General features: G+C 39.4%; 1 protein-coding gene across 1 annotated transcript in view; it reads right to left on the bottom strand.

Annotated features, from left to right (window-relative positions):
• Positions 1-23,209, bottom strand: part of ADGRA3 (adhesion G protein-coupled receptor A3) — a 110,261-nt gene that overhangs the window by 42,863 nt on the left and 44,189 nt on the right. Inside the window, exons 5-10 of the mRNA XM_070398665.1 lie at positions 21,239-21,310; positions 18,266-18,426; positions 15,753-15,966; positions 11,346-11,510; positions 7,260-7,461; positions 5,928-6,083 (exon numbers count right to left, since the gene is read on the bottom strand). Of these exons, the coding sequence (XP_070254766.1) occupies positions 5,928-6,083; positions 7,260-7,461; positions 11,346-11,510; positions 15,753-15,966; positions 18,266-18,426; positions 21,239-21,310 (970 nt within the window). The remainder of the gene's footprint in view (positions 1-5,927; positions 6,084-7,259; positions 7,462-11,345; positions 11,511-15,752; positions 15,967-18,265; positions 18,427-21,238; positions 21,311-23,209) is intronic.

The raw sequence follows: 23,209 nt of genomic DNA, 5'->3' as shown, positions 1-23,209 counted from the left end.
TTAACTTAAAGAACGTCATTACCCTGATTGATTTTAAAGAAGAAACAGCTATCTAGTTCAAGTCAAGTTGTAAAAGCGTATTTATGTCACTGTTAGCTAGCTCCAGTGACCTGCATGTCTTGGGATCCCATTACTGGCCTCCGGCTTAGTTAAGCTGTCAATATTCAATAGAAGGTCTCCTTGAGATAACCATCAGGACCCATGGCACATATTAAAACTCTGGTTCTACTGTGGTACAGAGGTGGTGATGGTGATGATGATGATGGACCCGGAGAAACAGATGAGAAAGGAAGAGAGGAAAGATGCTGAGAATAATGCTGCATTTATTCTTCATTACCTTTCAGAAAGGATTTGAGGTAGCCCAGCAAAATTTTAAAAATAACTATTTTTAATTAAGAGCACATAAATAAAGAGTGGGAAATACAGACTTAAGAGAAGAAAAAGAGACAGAGACAAGTAAAAAATATGCATCAAGGGCAGAGCTGCTGTGACTGGGGAAAAGGTGATTCTTGATATGTTTCCAGTCAAGGCGATAAAGGTATCTTTTCAGTTACCAAGAGAAAGGTGAACATTGGGTCCAGGTAGACGAAGTTGCTTTTATGACAGATTCTAGGAACATGGGAGGTACACTCGTCCAGAGAGGCAGGATGCAATGGACACCCACCTCAGCCACACCTTAACCACACATGGAAAAGCTTAAGATTCCTCCAATCCTCCCAGTGCAAGCAGATACTGTGTTTTCTGATTACAAAAATGTATATGCATCTCCCTTTCTGGAATAATAGAGAGATGAGTACTCTGGACAATTCTGCTAAAAGAGAAAACCGCTGAAGGGAAAAGAGTTGTCTTTTTCTACTTACCACTGACCAAGCAGAAAACAAAGACTCCTCCAGAGGCCAAGAACAAAACAACAGCGGGACTGGGAGTTCTGTGGGTGAACTCTGTCCCCATGGACTGTACTTGGACTATGCCTTGACATCCACAAGGGGGGCAGAGGAACGTCCCCCCACCCCCCAACAGGCCTCACAGGAGCAGACCAGTGATGAAGCTGATAACCAAAGAGACACCTCCAGGGTCAGGGCACACCAGCACCAAATCAGCCTCACAGACGAAGGACGGCAAGGAACTTGAAACTTGATCTTGGTTCAAGGTAGAAGGAGTAAGTTGTCCTCCCTCACACCTTATCAACACAAGTTGACCTTCTCACAGGTCTGAGGTCAGATTTCATAGGACTTCCATGGTCGGAAAAACCTCTAGCTGAGAACTAATTTCAAAGCGACCGACCGATTACCCTGGTATTGTCCCCAGGCACTTGGCAAAAGCAAACATATCACACTTATTAATAATGATAAATTAGACCATTATCATTAATATCCTGTATCACCAACACTAATCAACATTGTTCTGAGGTCCTCACCAATGTATAACCGGAAAAAAGCAAAAATAAACATTTAATACAGGAACAGTTAGAAAAACTAATTGTTATTTGCTGGTGATATAATTATCTGTCTAAAAAAAACAAAATCCCACATACCAACTGCAAAATTATATGGATGAATTCCATAAGATAACCAGACATAAGGTCTAAATTTTTCAAAAACCATAAACCTGGCAGGGTAGCTCAGTTGGTTAGAGCATCATCCAGATGGATACTCCAAGGCTGTGGGTTTGATACCCATCCAGGGCACATACAAGAAGCAACCAATGAATGCATAAATAAGTGGAACAACAAATCAATGTCTGTCTGTCTGTCCCTCAAATCAATCAATAAAAAACATAATTAAGGAAAACTGAACATGGACTAGATATTTCATGATATTAAGGACTTAGAACCCATTTTGGTGACATAATAATATGGTTCCATTTTAAAATTCCTTATATTGTAGAAAAATTATGGATAAAATATGACAACCAGAATTCACTATTAAATGATGCAGCATTGAGAAAGAAAGAGAAAGGGTGGAGGAGAGAAAGAAAGGAAGGAAGGAATGAACAAACAGGGAGGAAGAGGAAAAAGGAGAGAGGGATGGAGGGCAAAGGAAATGAATGGATGAAAGGAATATATCTGGTAAATACTGAAAATTGTTGAAGGTGAAAGGTATTATGTCTCCTATACTTTTAGAATGTTCCAATAAAAAGTTTCTAAAAACTTTTCAAAAGGTTAGACCCAAAGGAAAAAATGTTAAACAAAAAAGTAGAGAACATCTATGTATATAAAAGCCTAAGTGACCATTACAACTGAACGACCGGTCGCTATGACGCACACTGACCACCAGGGGGCAGACATTCAGTGCAGAAGCTGCCCCCTGGTGGTCAGTGCACTCCCACAGCCAACCTCCCATGGCTAGCCAACCTCCTTGTCCCATCCCACAGCCAGAAAACCTCCCTCGGTCCCTCCCCCCATCCAGCAGGCCTTATCCGGCAGCTGGCAGGCCCCCAGACCCTGGCTGGCCTGACCCTAATGGGGACTGGGCGAGATGGCCCCGATAGGCCCTGATCACTAGCCAGGTCTAGGGACTCCACCCGTGTATGAATTTCATGCACTGGGCCTCTAGTGAACACATAATAGTGGTTGTCAAAGCCTGTGCCTTTCTCAGAGACATGCTGTCCAGCATCGCCTGGAACTTAACTAGATATGTAAATTTTGCTTGACAAACCCTCCAGGTGACACAGAGGCAGGTTGAAGTTTGCAAGACAGTGCTCTGAAAAGGATCACAAAGCCAGCAGCTGGGTCTCTGCAAAGCTGAACAATATAAAAAAAGTCTGACAAGCAAGATCAAGAAGAAAAAAAAAATTGAAAATAGTAAAAAGAAAACACAACAGCTGATACAGAAGTGACTATGTTTTAAAATGAATAAATAAAAGACTTTACATTTTTTAAACCTGTGCATAAACATGTGTCCAACAAGCTGCGTAGTAAACTAGCACTAGGAGCTGCCTCACTTCCACTTTGGAACTAGAGCACAGGAAAGGGACCACCACACAACCAGAGTAATCTCTCCTACCTTCTCATCTTCTGAAATGGGCACGTGATGCTTTCATTACACTCCTAAACATGGAACAGATGCTTCTCTGCCTGACAGGCAGCCTTCAACTGTTTTTAAAAGACCCCACTGAACACACCACGTGGACCTGGCCGTTTGGTAGTGTTTAGTATCCGCCCTCACCACAGAGCACCGGCTTGGGTCGGCCAGATCCAATCCCAGGTTACAAAGGCAACTGCCTCACAATATTTCAGCTGTGAAATTATGCAGAGCAGAGCAACTTTTTGGATATAAACCAAAAAACAATTTATTTGTCCAATTTAAGCCATATGCATTTTAGGATACCTTAGTATAATTTTACGCTTTTGTAATTAACTTAAAATGGTGCCTCCCTTAACCCTCATAATTTCATTTTATTAGACTAATAAACAGTGAAAGCTACAGCCTTCAGTTTAACTTTCCAAAGAATCAGGTAGGATGTCTGTCAATGCACCATGAGTAATAATAGTACCTTTATACCTCAGTTATTCAATTCTGAATATTGTTCCTGTTTCTCCTATCTACATCATTTGTTTTCAAAGATAATTCAATCTTTACCTCCCAGGCCAACCAGTGAAAGTGACAGGAATCTACATCAAACCAAGGTTTTCAAGTCACTAAAGCATTCTGATGATTTTTTTTTAGAAAGATCCTCACTCTTATCTTCTGAGATCATAAGAATGTTAAATTTCCGAAACCTACAAAATCACATCCTAGCTTTGCAACTATTGCACAAAATAGTTTCACCTGTATTTTCTCACTTGTGTGCACACATTTTGAAGTTAAGCAGGGCAAGCGTCATCCCCATTTTAAAAATAAAGGGCCCTCGGTTAATTAATAACTCATGATACAAAATTCACTTTCTGTCATCAACAGGACACTTTCCCCTATGCACATTCCAAAGCGGCAGACCATTCCCACCACACATGGGCAAACACGGTGAAACGCACACCTTTGGGCACCGCACTGCTCTTCAGGAGCGGGGAGGTGAGCCAAAGTCCCTGGCATCAAAACAGAGAGGCATGAGAATACATATATATGATGGCAAAATCTTTTTCAATGTCCAGATTGCAAATGTCATTCCAATTACTCCAGGGACTGGAAACATCCCACTTCCATGAATGGCTCGTAATCATGTGGACAGCTAAACTGTGATTATAATCAAGAATGGAGAGCAGTATTACCACAGGCCAGAGCCAGGCAGCTTCTCCCAGGGCTGAGAAAACTCACACAGGCAGCAGGCTGTGGCCCAGAGGCACAATCAAAGTGCAGGACAGTTCACTACAAAACTGTGGTCTGAAGTTCAGATAACAACACTGAAACGTTTACCCAAGTCCCATTTACACACACATATCTATGTTCCTCCCCCCCTCCCCCCGCTCCTATTTTTTAGGATTTATTGATTTCAGAGAGGAAGGAAGGAGAGAGATACAAGCATCCATGGTAAGAGAATCACTGATTGGCTACCTCCTGCATGCCTCCTACTGGGGATCGAGCCCAAAACCCAGGCATGTGCTCTGACCAGGAATAAAACCGTGACCTCCTGGTTCATAGGTAGATGCTCAACCACTGAGCCATGCTGGCTGAGCTATTTTCAATCCTTTAATAGCTACATCATATCCAGTAGAGCGCCCGATGACCTGGGGCTGAATTTTCAAAACTTATCTCCAAAATGCAAGATATTAATAGATATTCTACCAAAAATTTTCCTTGCTTAAATGATTTAGGAAAACAAGGCTTATTTTTTTTTTTTAATCTTTCAATATATATGAATCTGAGGGGCCCACACATAGACTTTGTTTAGCACAGTATTTTCCCTACCACTGAGTACACTGTGTAGATTGCTGAGTACTTCTGGAATATTAGGACAGGGCAACATTGTGCTAGAAAGTAAAGGTGAACCTGCAGGAAACTTCTGGATTAGATAGCAAGGCTCTGGCATCTGTTTACACCCCTGCTCTACCCTAGCTGGATAACCTTGGCTAAATGATTTTATTTTCTTTGGGCTTCAGTTTATGACTTGATCTAGGTTTATTCTACTTCTAAAATTCATGGTTCCATCAAAAAAGAAACAGTATATATGCCCGGCCAGTGTGGCTCAGTTGGATGAGTCCCATCCCATGAACCAAGAAGTCACAGTTCTATTCGCAGTCAGGGGGTATTTCTATATTTCTTTCACTCTCTCTTCCACTCTTTCTAAAATGAACAAAAAACATATTTTTAAAAAATGAAACAGTCTCAGTCTATATAAAGTTCCTGTGTAGCTGGAAACTTAAATGTGCATCTTCAAATTCATTCAAAGCATGATTTGCTGCTCATTCATTCTGAAAACTGCTGCAGTCAATGGTTTCCCCTACAGGATACCATGTGGACAAGCATATCATAGTTTTAATATGGTCCCATTAAAATGCACTCATTTTCAAAGCCACGGAATTTTCATAATGTGCCTATTCCAATAATTTGAAATTTCAAGCAAGTCCCTAGGACAGTCTTGCATTTCTCCAGGACATTACCAAAGGAATTAAGCAACTTAACACACAATCTGGGTGACTACAGCTTACGCAGAAGAAGGAACAGAGGGGGCTGTGTGGGGAAGAAAAATCTGGAAAGCCAGCCACAGGCAGCCCTGGCTAACCCTAAAGGATATCATGTAGAGCAAAGCTTCCTTCTCACAGGAAGGTTACGCTCTATCACATCCCTTTGCTTCCAAGAACTGACCGCTCACCTCCAGTCCTCCCAACGAAAGGTCACTAACAGAGAGTAAGTTTCTCAATGACAATTTTCAACACGGGAAGTGTATTTATTTAGTTCAAATACAGCCAACATAATCAGGTGTTAAAAAAGATTCAAGTCTATCACGTGACCACTTGTTGACTGGCTAACAACTTAGAACTAGAAAAATACCTCTTTTGATTTTTCCTCTTTGGTAAATCTTCCAAATTTTTCTATCATTTCAGCCACAAATATGACATCCATCTTGTCAGAAAAGTTGGCTGCTTCCACGGTGTAAGCCAGTAACTGCCTGGCTGTGGCCACAGCGTTGGTAATATTGAGAGGCATCTACATCGAAAAGATAAGAAGAAGCATTTAGCAAATGGATGAACGAAATTTTGGGCATTTTTCTTTGCATTTCACAACATTGCAATGCATTTACATTACATCATTTTCTCACCATGACCTCCTTAACATGTTTATTCAAACTTTAGAAAATGAAATTTTAGTGGAAACAAACCTGAGTGCAATGTTTTGAAAACTTAGAAGGAAATGTAATACATAAAACTCCACCAGGTAAACATGCTGCACTGTCTCTTGGTCTCTGCTTATCCAAATTCTACCCAAATGCAACCCCAATTGCTTAGTGAGCCCTTTCCTGAGAACTCCAGCTGGGAGGACCAATGCCACCCCACAAGGGAGTATGAGCCACCGACTTACTTGTCTGTATCTCCAAGCACTCACTGCCAATGACCTTTTACATTTATTTATTTATTTATTTATTTATTTATTTATTTATTTATTGACTTAAACATGACTCGGCACCAATCATTGCAAAAAGGGTATACTGGTGCTAAGGATCATAAGAAAATGTGTAACAGAAACTATCTTCCAGGTGCTTATAATCTGGTTTGGTTTAAAAAGATGCATAGAACCCTGGTTGGGTGGCTCAGTTGGTTGGAGCCTCATCCAGTACACCAAAGGGTTGCAGGGTTGCAAGTTCAATCCCAGTTGGGGAGCACATGGGAGGCAACCGATCAGTTTCTCTATCACATCGATTTTTTTCCCTCTCTCTCCCTTCCTCTCACTCTCTGATCAATAAAAACATATTCTCAGGTGAGGATAAAAAAAAAAAGGTGGATAGAAGTAAAGACAGGAAAAGACACATGAGTGGTACACGTATGACAAGGGGTCACTTGTGACAAAGGGACGATAGAAGGAATCCAAGAGTTGGCTACCCAGGTGGATGTGAAGGATGGTTGGGATTTTGTCTGGTGGACAGAGATGATAAAGGTATTCAGACAAAGGCACAATGTCAGGTAGTAACAGGAAAGAGTGACGCCACAGAGGGCCTTGCTCACCAGTTGAGAAGACAAGACCTTACTCCAAAAAACAGATCCGTCAACTGAAGTATTATCACCAAGTCCTTATGATTTATTCATAGGTAACAAAGAGATCTTACGTATATGATTTGAACAACATGCTTTATCAGCAACCTCAGCAAACAGCAGGCTTTCTAGTTACCTGGTTAAACATATAAAGGACTCTAGTGACATCATTCGCATACTGGCAGCGAGAATAGTCGTCATCTGCCCAAAAGCCACCTCGGTCACATCGGCGCCAAGCCTTCCTCTCATCCTGTGGGCTCCCTGGATAGATCCCACTGCCGTGGGTATTCCGCGTGCACTGTAGGTAGGCAGTGATGCCCGCCAACGTCCTGGGCCACCTGGGCACATGAGGGCAAAACAGTGTAAGAAACCCACACAGCCACAGAGGAGGAAAACCCAGGAAGAGAACATGCCACAAACAATCATAGGTGAAAAATCAAGAAGAAGAAACAAACAAAACTCCTTTAAGATTAAAGATCCGGTCCAGCCAGTGTGGCTCAGTGGTTGAGTGCCAACCTATGAACCAGGAGGTCACAGTTCAATTCCTGATCAGAGCACATGCCCGGGTGTGGGCTCGATCCCCAGGGAGGGGCGTGCAGGAGGCAGCCGATCAATGATTCTCTCTCATCATTGATGTTTCTATCTCTCTCTCCCTCTCTCTTCCCCTCTGAAATCAATAAAAATATATATTTTTTTTAAAAGAATAAAGACCCAAGACCCAAATTACTTTTTTAAAGGTTCACATGGCCTAAACAGTTTAAAGCTAACAGCCAAGTTTTTTTTAAAAAGCATAACAGAATAGGATATTTTCATAAAATATTCTAAAAGTTGCTATAAACACAGGGAAATTGTATCTTGTGCAGCAAAAAAGAAAAATGGTGCAACAACGAGTTTTGTGTTTGTTTTTAATTACTGTTAAAATATTGTTGACTTATATAACCATGAGGCACCTTCTCCAGGATAATGACAATGTGGCCTTTTGCAGAAGCAGAGCTAGTATATACTCAGAACTGAGTCCCATGGCAGGGCCAGGACTGCCGTCCCTGGAAAGGCCTGCTTGCAACACTGACCCCTCAGTGGCAAGTGGAGTCTAGGAATTTGGAACCGAGAGAGCCCGGGAATAGTTAGCTGGTAAGGGCAGCTCACTGTGGCTAGACTCCTGGCACGAACAGATGGGTTATGCAGAACACCTGCTTTCTTCCTGGGAGTCTGAAACTTTATGTGCCCACATGACCAGCAGTGAGAATTCTGGGTGCTGAGACTCCAATGGGCTTCCCCGGGCAGAAACACTGCTAGAGGGTGTTGCCTTTTCATGGCTGGAGAAGGAGTAGGCTCTGCGTGAGCCCCATGGGAGGGAGAGAGCATGGAGGAGCCTGCACGTGGGTCTCTCTGTGACACTGCTGTGTACCTTACTACATCACCATAGTACACCTTAGCTGTCACTGCAACTATATGCTGAGTCCTGTAGGCCTTCTAGCAAATGTCTGCACTTGGGGTGAGGGGTCTTGAAGGCCCCCAACACAGTATGAAACCGAATTTGCCTGGGAGAAGCCCCTCCTTATGCAAGTGACTAGGTCACCATGATCTGGGCTGGGAAAATCTTTGATATCTGAGCTCCATTTCTCTAAAACTGGCAATGAAATTATACATGGTTAATAAAAGTTAGAGCTGACCGGCAACACAGGAATTGCTAAATTATAACCATCACAAAAAATATAATTCATCATCAAAATTGGCATAAATAGACCTAACTGGTTTGGCTCAGTGGATAGAGCGTCGACCTGTAGACTGAAAGGTCCCAGGTTCGATTCCAGTCAAGGGCATGTACCTTGGTTGCGGGCACATCCCTAGTGGGAGGTGTGCAGGAGGCAGCTGATCGATGTTTCTCTCCCATCGATGTTTCTAGCTCTCTATCCCTCTCCCTTACTCTCTGTAAAAAATCAATAAAATGTATTTTTTTAAAAAAAATTGGCATAAATAGATCAAGCAACACTAAACTAAATTCTTACAAATGCAGTGGAAGTTTAAATGCTAATACCTTAAGGCATGTCAAAAGATGAGTAATTCATTAATCAGCTGAATGATTACATTTCTCTTCTATTTTTAAAAATATAAAATACTCAAACACTATAAGTAAAAATAGAAAATCCACCATAAACAGAAAACTATTATAATTATTTAACGAAATATTTTGACTATAACAAAATTAACAAATGTTATCTATTTTACTTTAATATAAGTATTATAGATTAACAGTTAATCAATATAAAGGACTTATCCACTAGCAATAATAAATGCTGACTTCCACATATTCATGTCAAGAAGATTTTTAAAAAGACAATTTTTTAAAAAGCAATGAAGAATTAGCTCAGCTAAAGGTGTTGTTATGGCTTATTCACCTTGGACTTGAAAGACTAACACCAAAGGATTTTGTCATCCTTAAAAATTGGGCTGTACACGAAGGAGACAGCAGTGGTATCAATCACAAACAATACAAACTGGCATTCACAATCTTCACACTGCTTTTAGAAGCAACATATTCCCCTTCATTTATATCGACTACAAATTCATTATTAGAATCCTGAACATAAAGGACATTGAGTAAATAATAAATTTAAGGATGTTTTCAAGCAACTTTTTAAAAGTAAACGAGTCTAAGATAAAAGTTGTTACCTCTCACAAATTCTAAACTTTCTAAAAAAATAAAAAAACTAACACAATAGTTATCAGGAAATTTAATTTGCAGTCTTTCAGTCGTTCTGCTCATGTTAACTGAGTCCAATACCAATGGCTCCCAAGTTTCAGGCCGCCCAATAGCTTTCATTTCCCAAAGATTTACCTATTGGCAATAACGAATGCCAATTTCCATATACTCAGGTCAAGGAGAATTAAAAAAAAAAAAAAAAAGGAACAAAAAACACAAATCCAATTTCCTCCCCCATTTCATTCTTCTGGCAGCTAAGCAAGAAAAACAAAATGGGGGAGGGAAATTGGATGTGTTTCTCCTAATTATAGTTCCACTTAACTGCCAGTAGTTAAAAGTGACTTAGTAATATAAAAGTTTGCAAAGTTTTGCGGGGGTGAGGTGGAAGATACTATTAGTTTGAATTCTGTACTTTAGAATTTCCAAAATGTTTCCCTACCATAGTAATAGTTCTTAACTTTTTCAATAAAACCACCTGTTAAAAATGAACATTTCTAGCTCTACCTTCAGGACTCATAAATCAACAGATTTGAGAAAAAGTTCAGGCCATTTGTATTTTTATCTCTGTAAATGATTCTTAAATCATTGTTCTTCTAAAGTGCAGTCCTTAGATATATAAGAATATATAGATATAGATATAGATATAGATATAGATATAGGTATGGTATAGGTATAGGTATAGGTATAGGTATAGGTATAGGTATAGGTATAGGTATAGGAATAGGTATGGTGTAGGTGTAGGTGTAGGTGTAGGTATAGGTATAGGTACAGGTACAGGTACAGGAACAGGTACAGGTATAGGTATATGTATAGGTATAGGTATAGTATGAGTATGGGTATGATATAGGTATAGGTATAGGTACAGGTACAGGTACAGGTACAGGTATAGGTATAGGTATAGGTATAGTATGAGTATGGGTATGATATAGGTATAGGAATAGGTATAGGTATAGGTATGGTGTAGGTGTAGGTGTAGGTGTAGGTATAGGTACAGGTACAGGTACAGGTACAGGTATAGGTATAGTATGAGTATGGGTATGATATAGGTATAGGTATAGGTATAGGTATAGGTATAGGTATATTATGAGTATGGTATAGGTATAGGTATGGCATAGGTATAGGTATAGGTATGGTGTAGGTGTAGGTGAAGGTATGGGTATGGGTATAGGTATAAGTATAGGTATAGGTATAGGTATAGATAGATATAGCTATATTCCCCATTTATATACACTGAGTGGCCAGATTATTATGACCACCTGACATTTGTAGGCAAATTAGCTGTAATTTCATGCTGAAGTTGCTAGAGGGCCAGACCATTATAAATAGGGAAGCAGGTTGTTTACCACGACAGTAGAAGTGATTTTTTTCTGAAGATATGGATAAACAATGCAATTTAACAGCCTTTGAACGTAAATGTACATATACATTTCTCCAATATTCTTACTGAGAATAGGAGACAAATTATGTGCCTTTGGGGATAAAAAGGGACATGGAGCAAGTCACTTTCACGCCACTGACCTGAAGTCACCTTTGTTGTTTACCACCCTCTCGGGGGGGCAGTACTGTGCAGAGCTTTCTAACACGACAATATCAACAGTTCGTGTGTTGTTTCCACGCTTGGTCTGGACATGACAGCCCCAATTTCCAGTTGATCCAGCCTGAATATTAGAAATGGTTAGGGCACTGCATGAAGAAAGATTTTAAAAAGAGAGAAAATATGGTCAGGCAAAAAGGGAAACAACCTGGGCGTCGATCACTCATTTAGCAAATACGCCTGAATGCACATTGTGGGCCACACACTTGTTAGAATCAGGGGTGGGCAAACTTTTTGACTCGAGAGCCACAATGGGTTCTTAAACTGGATCGGAGGGCCGGAACAAAAGCATGGATGGAGTGTTTGTGTGAACTAATATAAATTCAAAGTAAACATCATTACATAAAAGGGTACGGTCTTTTTTTTTTTTTTTTTAGTTTTATTCATTTCAAACGGGCCGGATCCGGCCCGCGGACTGTAGTTTGCCCACGGCTGCAGTTAGATTAAAACACATTTTAAAAATGTCCCTCCATTTAAGTACTTGAGTAGCAAGTCAGGACAAGCAAGTTAAGAGACTTAAATACGATGGCAAGGGTGATAAGAGAAGTAGGAATAAGGTGCAATGGTATATAATGCCTGAGACTTCTCCCAGAAAAAGGGAGAGCAGGGCACAGCAGGGAGGGGGGACAGCAAGTGCAAAGGCAGAAACATCGCGGCACATTCCAAAGCAAAACCAACATCTACCTTCTCACTGATTCTAAGGAAAAGATTCAAGCATGAACAAAGAAGATTCATATTTTAAAGTATGTAATTATGAAAACATTTAAGATAAAATAGTCTTTGGAAAAAGGGTTATACAAGAAATAACTTGCTAAGTCTCTAAAAAGAGGTAGCAAATCACTAATTAATGGCTTAACAAAAGGAGTTTCCACATAAAGGTATAATTTAATTTCCAAAACGGCTACATATCTCAACAGTTATCAGGAAATTTGATTTGCAAGATGAAGTCACAATTCTCTAATACAAAAACCTATTCATTAAAGAGCAAATGTCAGAACATTTAATTAACCTTTACTCCCCACCCCCACAGGACAAATTAGGCTTTGCTTCTAAGTAGATACAAATGATAAGTAATTAGACATAAAGTATCATTGAAGTAACTTACAAAATTATGTCTTGGAGTTTAATACACATTTTTCCAGTCTTCTAAGTCATCAATGGCTACACAACAACAAATGTTCTAATGAAGACTTCGAGGCACTATTATTCTGAATTAAAGACAATGTCCTCTTTACTATCAGTAAATAAATCAATACACTGTAATTAATCGATTCCCAAATAAAGTGACACAAATGAGTCTGGCATTGAATTTAAGTAACCAGAAAGTTTATCACACTTCCTGTTCATATGACTCTACTGAACTAGGAAGAAGTGTCTAAAAGAATTGGCAATCTGGGATTTAATAGGTTCCCAAACCTTCTTGGTTCACAGCGCTTTCACTGACTAGGTAACTTTCTCATGGCGCAGTTTCCAATTACCAAGTTAAATCTCCAAGCTGCGCATCTAGGTCCTAATAATGTACTAGCCATTTGAAAAAAATACTACACATCAATTTGGAAGAAACATTTCATTCTTAAATAACAACTATATCTAATGGCCTGTGTGTACCTGTTGGGCATTATACAATTAATCAAACATCAGATACAGATTGGATAATGATATACTTATTTCTTGTTCTACAGTGATTTTTCACTTGCTACTTGCTTTGTAGCAAAGTAATCGACAAAAACCCTACATCCCAAAGTATGACACAAGCAAAAGGAACTCAGCATGACTTAATGGTGACAGCATAACTGCCTGGAGCTGGTAGCTGTGTGGTGTCTGACAAATGTTGAGTATCGCTATTCTTCCTCAGAAACTTAACATACCCCTGGCATCTCTGTAAACTCATATGGTGTCCTGGGTACCTTACACACCTGCTTGCTGGGAGCTATGGTCCTAATAGATTTTGTAAATATTTCTTAAGATAACTTTTAGCCATAACTATAATGTCTAAAACCAATCACCGGAATAAAATTTTCAGACATCCTCAAGGCAGCACACTTGGAATGTTAAGAAAAAAAGGCAGCTTCAATTTCATCTTTGAGGAAAACTAGAAATTCTCAGTCTTACCGATCAAGGATCAATAACATGAGGAGACCAATGAAGGATGAACAGGTGTCTCAGGGACCAACTCAATAACCATATTTCCTTTTCTTACAACTTATTCTTCTTCTGAGCTAACCCTGGGTAAAGGATTTCTCCGTCTTCACACGAAAGATTTTCACTTTAGTCAAGTGTCCCTGCCCACAAAAATATTAGGCAAGGCTGCTATCCTTAGCATATTTCTGTACTTCCAGAAAGAATTTCAAATAAGGTATGATTTGCAAAAATAAATTAATCATATTAATCTAGTTATTTTAAAATCATCAAAATTAAAGGTTCTACATTAATCAAAGTTCTTTTCTTTAGAAAAGGGGCCCCTGTATTTTTAAAACTCTACTGTTGTATCATATGCCAATTTTGGTCCATTCATATAGTCACTGCTTACAATGCACAACTGATGCGTTTTAACATACGTAGACACATATGAAATTATCAGCACAGTAAAAACAACGTGACAACCAGTCTCCTCACTGGGACTAACATACTGATCCTAACGAAGGAACTCTGCTTCTGCGGAAGACAGCTCCTATCAGACCACCCTCCCTGCAGTTTAGTTACGAGCTCTCGACAAACAACAAAATGACAACTCTGTGAATACACTGACTGACACAAAGCAAGCAGAAAGCAGAGAGGAGCCGACACTAGGAAGAAGGCATTGGCCCTGGGGAGCAATCATAAAATTGTTCTTAATGGCTTCTGTCCAAGGACATGCCCTCCTCAAATAGAAATTCACAATCCGACGTGTTGAAAAATCACAGGGCAAAGGTAGAAAGGAGCCTGGCTTTAGGTCCAAATGGCTGCATATAAAATCTACCCAGATCTCTAGCTGACCCCTCATCTACACACAGACAGGGCAGATGCACGCAGATATCAGCAGCTGCCTGTCACAGAAAGGGGTTTGGATCCAGCCAAGCTAACTGCTTGAGGAAACAAAAAATCAGCTCTCTTCACGTGAACAGAACAAAATCTGGAGTCAAGGGTCAAACTTTTTTTTCAAAGGCCAACAAGCAAAATTGAGGATATTATGTAGTTACTTCTATAACAATTAAAAATATAACCATTTAAAATTATTCTTAGCTCATAGGCCCAGCAGGCCAGATTTAGCCCAGAGGTTATAGGTGACTGACTTCTCTATAGTGAATCATTCGCAATGTCCAGGAAATAATCCAACATTACTAGACATATAAATAGTATACTTTTTTAAACAGAAAAATATAAGCCATAGTCAAAAGAAAAGTAGTCAGTGATGATCCCAAGATGACCCAGATGTTAGAACTGCCTGGAAAGGATTTAAAAGCATCTGCTATAAATATGTTAAAATACATAAATGAAAATATGCTTCTAATAATTAGATAGGAAATCTCAGTAGAGAACCAAATTATAAAATAGGATAGTCTACCACACAATTCCAAGACATGAATTTCAAATAAGAGACCCTTCAGTTTCTGATAATTTTTTCATGTGACTTCTATAGGTCTATTGTGATGCTACCCTAAGGTGACCTAGCAGAGTTTGGAAACTGAAGATCTACTCTTTAAAATTCAAGCAGAATTCTAAAATTCCTACTAAGAAATTGATAGGAAGGAAAGAAGGAGTCAGAGAGAGAGAGAGAGAATCCAATGTCTACAGATAAAGATTTTACTGAAGTAAAATATATGGTGAGCAATAATATCATATATATGTTTACTCTGCTTTTTACACTTTAAAAAGTTCATTTGAATTAAGTATTTTGGTGCTCACACCAGCCATGGGGTTAACAAGACAGGTGATATATTCTTTTATACCAGTTGGGTAGAGAAAGGAAGTATCTTAAAATGTAGCATTAATCATAAAATCGTGAAAATTAGGCGATTCCTGAAAGTGAGACTCTGAGCTTAGCAGCAGGAATTAGGTAGAAATTAAGTTTGACACTACAAGTTTACAGCATTCCTCCTAAAACTTTAAACAAAATGTCTCTAATTTTTCAACAGTGTTTCTCTTTTATCCTATACTCCACCCCTCAAAAAATAAATGGATGGGAAGATAGCGACTTAATTTTACAAGATGAGTAACCATCAGGAAACCATATGTCTGCATTTTTAAATGCAAGAAGATAAAATATTGATTCAAACTCCAACTAAACATTACAATTCTCAAACAATAAATAAAATCCACAGGAAACAGTTTCTGGCTTTAAAAAGGTTTACCTTGCAATCAACGAGCAGTTGTGGATCATGTTCTTCTCAACAAAGATACCTTGCGATTCATCCGTTTCAACGATCCGCCCATCCTGGTACCATAACACTTGCATGTCCTGGTCAATATACGAAGCCATACACTGGAAGGGAAGGCTGTCCCCTTCAAACACGACTTGACGGTGAGATGGAGTCATGTAGAAAGAGGGTAATTCAAGGGGAGGGTCTAGAGACAGTAAAACAAACTCAGTAAACAAATACAATACTATATGCAGGCGCCAGAATAAAAAGTTATGGAAATTCTAATTGAAACTTTAACAATGGAAAAACAAACATTCCTCAATAATGACGCTTTAATACTAGCACAAACAAGGCTGCTCCTGAGATAAGTGGATCCCAGATGAAAACAAATTTGGCAAAATTAAAGTGAAACCATTTTGTAATCAGTTCTGACTTTCAGAGTGGTTCCTTTTTGGTGGTATCACGACGACGAGATGACCACAGAAGCAGTACTAAAAGAACAAATTGTAGCCCTAGCTGGTTTGGCTCAGTGGATAGAGTGTTGGCCCTCAGATTGAAGGGTCCTGGGTTTGATTCTGGTCAAGGGCACGTACCTAGGTTGCAGGTGTACTCCCTAGCCCTGGTTGGGGCGTTTGCAGGAGGCAATGTGTCTCTCTCACATCAATATTCCTCTCTCTCTCTGTCTCTCCCCCTCCCTTTCACTCTCTCTAAAAATCAATGGAAAAATATCCTCAGGTGAGGATTAAAAAAATAAATAAATAAATAAATAAATAAATAAACAATCTATATATATATAAAAGCATAAGCAACCTGCCAACTGGCTGACGAGCCCGTAGCTATTATGCGCACTGCCAAGTTGCAGTGAGTTGGCAGCTGCAGTTGTCAGGTGACACACCTGGAACCAGAGAGGAGGAGCCCGATTCTGGGGTGCGTCACCCGAGAACCGCCCTCTTGCAATCCAGGACCCCTCAGGGGATGTTGGAGAGCCAGTTTCGGCTCAATCACCGCAGGCCAGGCCGAGGGACCCCACCGGTGCACGAATCCGTACACTGGGCCTCTAGTAATAAATAAAAGAACAAATTATAAAATGATATCATTTAAGTAAATGATACTTAAATCTGGAGATGGGAAATGGTGACAAAAATAATGCTGATATAGATACAATTTAAAAATACTTTTTGGAGACTGTATTGCCTTTGATTAAACCACTGGTTTCTGGTTATAAAAGTAATGCATACTCATTGCAGAAAATTTAGAATATTTAAAGAAAAAGAAGGAAAAATCTTTTAAGATTCCACATATTATAATCACATTTTAAGAGCTGATATATTTCCTTTCATTCAGAAAAACAAAAGGGAGAAATTTTAAATATATATGAAAAATGTATTCAAGAATCATGGGCTCATTAAAAGCCTTTAAAATACTTGGTCCATTGTCTGGCACAACAATTCTACTTTTAGCAGTCTACCCAAAAGGAAAATTGTATGTATGCAAAAATGTATGGAAGGAAATTAATCCTTGTACTGTTTATGGAGTGAGAAATTATTACCAAACTAAATATGCAGTAATAAGGAAGTTGTCAAGTTACACTACATTTATATAATGGATTGGTATGCATCTATTTTATATGATGAGGAAATAAGTTTACATGATTTCAAGTTAAAAAAGGTTACAAGATCATGAAAATATGAAATTTCGGTCAAAGCCTAGGAAAAAGAAGAAGACAATAAATCAACATATCTCTGGGAGTGATAAAAATGCAGCATGGGTTTTGTTTGATGCTTTTAGTTGTTTCCTTTATTGAGGTATAATTAACAAAGTTATAAAATATTTGAAGTGTACATCATGATGATTTGACATACATATACATTATTTATTTTCATGAATCTTAATTTTTTTCCCAATGAGCACACTGCATCTGTGAAACAACAATAAAAATGATAATAAAGAGAAAATGAAAAAAATGATAGGATTGTTTGTTTCCAAACACAAAGACTAAGTCGAAATCTCCTCCAATCACCTTAGGACTGTTTTTTTGTTTGATGTGTATTTTTGTTTTTTCATTTAACACAGATTTCTTAGGAATACACCTTTACATACAGAATTACTGGATGAAAATGTATCAACTATTTAAGAGCACTGATATGTTTTGCCAAACTATACTTAAACAGGCTGTATCAATTCACACCCCACCAACAAACATTGATTCCATCCTGAGATTTTATTACTATCAACAAATCCCTAATCTGTCAACTGACAGAAAATCTGAAGGTCTCTGCTATTCTTTGAAATTGGTTTTCATAAAGCTGTTCAGAGCCTAAGAACCTTAAATTCCAACCGAGCTGACTTAATTGTTGGCATCAACAAAATATTATTGAATCCATGAAGATTAACGGCGGCATTTAGTTCCACCAACATGTAAAGGGAATTTTACAGTTTGTCAAGGAAAATGTGGTGGCAGGTAAGTTACAGTAAATGCTCTCTGTGTTTTCTTTCCCGCTTACCGCATGTCAGCAGCTCCTGCTTCACGCCCGTGACCGGCTGGGCCTGCAGGGATTTCGGGTACACGCACCGCGTGTCCCGCACTGTGATGTTCCTCTCCTTCACCCAGCGATGCATCCACAGGATGTTACAATCACACAGAAGATACTCGGTCTGAAATTCTCTGTAGCAACCATAATACAGATTAGAGATTATGGTGAATAAAAGGAAACAGCACTTTGGTTTGATGGTGGCTTAGGCTCTGGGTGGTGTATTCACCTTCACCCCACCGGTGACCTCCGCCATCCACTGGATATGGTCTCCTCTCCAGGGATATGACGTGCGGAGGGTCTGACTCCAGCACGGCTGCTCATGGATCTGGGGACTCACGCTGCTTTCAACCCAAATTGCTACTTGAACAAAATCTATGCATCAGCCCTCACCTATGCAATAAGCTCCATAAACCCAGGGTTTTGGAATACCAAAGCCCCATCCTTTTTGCCTATCAAAGGCTTACCAATTCATCTTAAAACATGTAGCACTAATACTGCCTCGTGAAGCCGCTCCAATTTTCCCAGCCATCACCTCCACGTTCTTGGCTAACTGCCTGCCAACTGTCCTGTTACTTTGGGCAACATAAAGCAATATATGATGGTTTCACACGGTCATACTCATCAGCTGACTGGAGAGTAAGCCCCTCAAGGATGGGGTCCATTTCTGACACTTTCTGCTATGTGCCAAGGGATTCCGTAATCATTTACAAACTTAAGGGATTCAGACTCAAACCCATCAAAAAGGTAAGATTTAATATGAAAGGAAACAGAAAATTATATTTTTAAAAAATACATTTTTATTGATTTCAGAGAAGGGAGAGGAAAAGAGAGATAAAAAAAAAAAAAAGATCAATGATGAAAGAGAATCATTGATTGGTTGCCTCGTGCAACCTGGGCATGTTCCCTGACCTTGAATTGAACCGTGACCTGCAGGTATATTGGTCAACGCTTAACCACTGAGCCTCACTGGCCGGGCAAGAATTATCTTTATATGTGGCAAGAAGTGTTATAATTTGGGACTTGGATGTAAGAAACCAAGAGAGGACATATATAGCTTGTACATTAGTGCAATAATTTCTTGAGTATTTTTATAGGAAGCACTAGATATTCATGAGCCGTGAGTCTCACTAAGTCCAGCTAATAAAAGTTGTCCTCTGCTAACCTGGAGGGCATTATGTAACCGGGGAACAAATGTAAATATAACTAAACGAGTGTGCCATGTGGTCTGTACAAATAAATCGACACAGTGCAAAGAGCAAACATAACCGCTTGTGCTTCTAACACAGGCTGTGCGTTGGCACAGGCTTCGTCTCAGGTTTGGCAATAAAAAAGGAGGGGTGGGAGTGGGGGGAGTTGGGACAACAAAAGCAAAGAGAAAGTAACTTTTAAAAAAGTACCCAAAGAATGACTGGACTGGTTTCTAATTCCTAATCACCAGCCTCTGGTCACTTTCTGAAACTACCAAGTAAAAACACTGGCAATTTAACCCAATTTGGGGATAAAAAGCCTTCCCACATTCCTGCTACCCAAGGTCTCAAGAGCCAGATTTATTCTTTGCAGTTTTTCTTATTTCCTAAACTTCACAGTAATGACTGACTTGAACATCACTAACGATGCCCAAAGGAGGTATTTCCTTAAAAAGCAGCTCTGGATGAGAAGAGACCCGATGGAGTCTGATCCAATGTGACCCTAGGAGGATCCACCTATGACCACCACGGGAGGAGGGGCCAGAGGGATGGCTCACCTGCTAGCTGCACCCCAGTGAAGGTACTACATGAGGTTTAAATGATAGGTTTAGACGAGCAGAGGCGAAGCAAAGGGAAGGGTAGAGGTGGGAAAAGAAAGAAAGGGAGGAGAGAAGCCCTACCGGGTTTGGCTCAGTGGATAGAGCGTAGGCCTGGGGATCCTGTTGATTCCGGTTAAGGGCAAATACCTCGGTTGCAGGCTCCTCCCTGGCCCAGTCCCTGGTCAGGGCTGATGCAGGAGGCAACCAATTGATGTGGATGCATGTCTCTTACATTGATGTTTCTCCCTGTCTTTCCCTCTCTTTCCATTCTCTCTAAAAATCAATGGAAAAACATCCTCGAGTGAGGATTAAAAAAAGAAAAAAGGGAAGAGAGGAGAAGGGAAGGGAGAAAAAGAAAATAATTCAGCATATATAGAACAGAGGCACTGGGTAGGGAAGACGATGTAGCATGGGAAAAGAGACTCAATCTCATGAGCTATATATAACAAAAATCTGAAAAACATTACATTTAACTGTAAGTCTGATAGAAATTAGCATAACTGAATGTTTAAAACATATTAAGGTTTATCTGGAAATACAGTTACTTTCAAAAGTAATATTTGTAATATCTCGCAGCTAAAAAACTTTTTTGGCGGGAAATTCAATCAATTCTAAAGATACAGAGAACTGTGTAAATATGATCTTATATTGACTTCATAAAGCAGATAGATATTCTACATAAACACTCCTAGAAATGTAATACGTTGTGAATTCCGTAGGTGAAGAGGTTATAGGATCAAATTAAATCTCTGAAGTACAAAAGATTCTGAAGCACAAATCCTTCTGAGGGAGAAATACTTTGCACTTAGAGGATTTAATTAGTCAAAGAACAAAATGTTTTCTAATTTGAAAACAAAGTCAAAGAGAAAGAATTACCAATGTATTACCTTGAAATACAGATTTCACATATAATATTCTAAAGAGAAAATGGTTGCCCCCATCTGAAATGTATTATACTAAGGTTTACAGTATGTTTTTCAATGTGAATGCAAGCTCTCAAGAAAGATTCTAATTTCTGCAAATATCACAAGATTTTCCCATGAACTCTCTTAAACCATATAATAACTGTTTTAATTTTCAAAACGTAAGATATATATATATATATATAGAGAGAGAGAGAGAGAGAGAGAGAGAGAAGAAAAAAAATTCTTACTTACAAAGATCGTAATGAGCCAAGATAATCAAAAGTCCCTTGAGATAATGAAGAAAACAAATTCCCGGAAAGGTTTCTGGGGGAAAAAAGGAAATAATTTCACTTTAAAAAATACTAACAAAGATATCTTTGTGTACTATTTCATATTTCCTAAAGTGCCCTATAATCACGAAATATTACAAAGAATGTATAAAAGTTGTTTTAAATCTTATAAAGAGGGAACAATTAGCAAATGTTTCTCCAAGGCTGTAAAAGAAAATTGCTCTTAACCTCGTATAAAGCAGTAAGTATTTAAACATTATTTCTGTTAGATAAGGATTTTTCTATAAAATACCAGGTGAGCCTGGAGGTTACCTCACTAAACCAGATCTTTAGTCATGCTGTCATTGCAACTAGAATTACTCTGTATCATTTAAGAAAGCAAAAATTCTAAAATACAAAAGAAAAAGTATGGCCAGAATGATTAGCAGCAACTCACAGTGACTGAGTAAAAACATCAGCAAAGTGGAAAGAGTGCAGGGTTTAAAATGAAAGATTCACTGTTGGCCTTTTCTCTTGCTTTTCCTTGTACCAGGTGGCTTTCATGACTGTCTTCACCCTTGCAGCATTGTATATGGATTAAAACCCAAACACCCCATGCTACAATCTGAGTAGTATGTTATACCCACAATGATTCTTCCAGGTTTGACTATGAACCCCAGCAGGGGAGGGGACCAGTGTGTTTTATTTATTGGGGTACCTCTGGCAGCTAGTAACATGCTGAGGTATACAGTAGGTGCTCAATGGTGGTGGCTGACTGCTCAGGAAGTGGAGCCCATGTGCAGAAGGTTTCTGACACTCAAGGGGACCAAGGGCTCTGGGAGAATGGCAGCATGACCCACTCACCACAAGATCTGTTCTGTGTCTGTTGTGGTATTCACAACAGATACAATTTAGACCTGGAGTTCTCAAGGAAGAAGTCCTAGGACCTCCCAGAAGGCCTTTGGAGTCTGGGTTGAATGTGTCAAGTGGGGGAGAAGGTGATGATGGGGCACACGGATTCCCCAGTGGGAAGAGGAAGAGAATTGATCTGGGAGAGATCAGCTGTTCCCATGACACATGCAGCAATGAGTTCCTGCTGACTTGCTATTACACAAATGCCAATCCTTTGCCAAAGAATATATAATGAACTTCAATCAGAACCTCACTGGATGGGGTTTAATAAATGTCTCTGGATATAAAAAGTTGGATAAAACAATTCTGATCCTCACAGAATTGCCTAGGAACTAAAAAAAGCAAGCAAATAAAAAAGAATACCTGCAAATTAAAAGAACAATAAAAGATGCCTTTTTCCTTTGGAGCCTATAAGAGTGGATACCGAATGGGAATTCTGCAGGTCACAGGCATGATTCAAATGGTCATTTTACTCCTAATACCACTCGCCTTCTCCTTAACAAATAGACCTCGCTCTTATTTCCACCTCCAACCATCATTTGCTCGGCTTCTTTTCCTTTCTAAAGATCCAAATGTCTCCAACCTTTGGGTCATAAACTGAAGTTTTACCTCTTCCAAAAAATTTCCCCATAATATCAAAGCTTTCACTCATCTTTCTCCATGCTAGCATGTTCCCTGGCGCATACAGGGCACCATGTGTCTGTGTGTGTCCCTGCGTGTGCAGTAATGCAATATTATGTTCTGATGACATTATAAAGTACCTCCGTGACTCAATTCCAACCTCCTTATTCCCTACCTACTTCAGTTTTTACTATACTGTTACTATTTGAATATTAAACATGGCACAGGTATTTATAAATACTTGGATACCGATTCAAATGCTTCCTTATATCTTAACTAGAGGCCCGGTGCACAAAATTCATGCACGGGCAGGTTCCCTAAGCCTGGTCAGCGATCAGGGCTGATGTGAGAGGAGATTGGGGGGCCCTGCTGGCACCGACCTTGGCTGGCCTGGGGCCTTCGGGCTGGGGGAAGCTCCTGT

Source organism: Myotis yumanensis, unplaced genomic scaffold (genome assembly GCF_028538775.1).
Source record: "Myotis yumanensis isolate MYYU_CA2020_CCGP unplaced genomic scaffold, mMyoYum1.0.hap1 SCAF_1, whole genome shotgun sequence".
Taxonomy (NCBI): Eukaryota; Metazoa; Chordata; class Mammalia; order Chiroptera; family Vespertilionidae; genus Myotis; species Myotis yumanensis.
The sequence above is the reverse complement of the archived record's forward strand: the minus strand, read 5'-3'. Positions and strand labels throughout refer to the sequence as shown.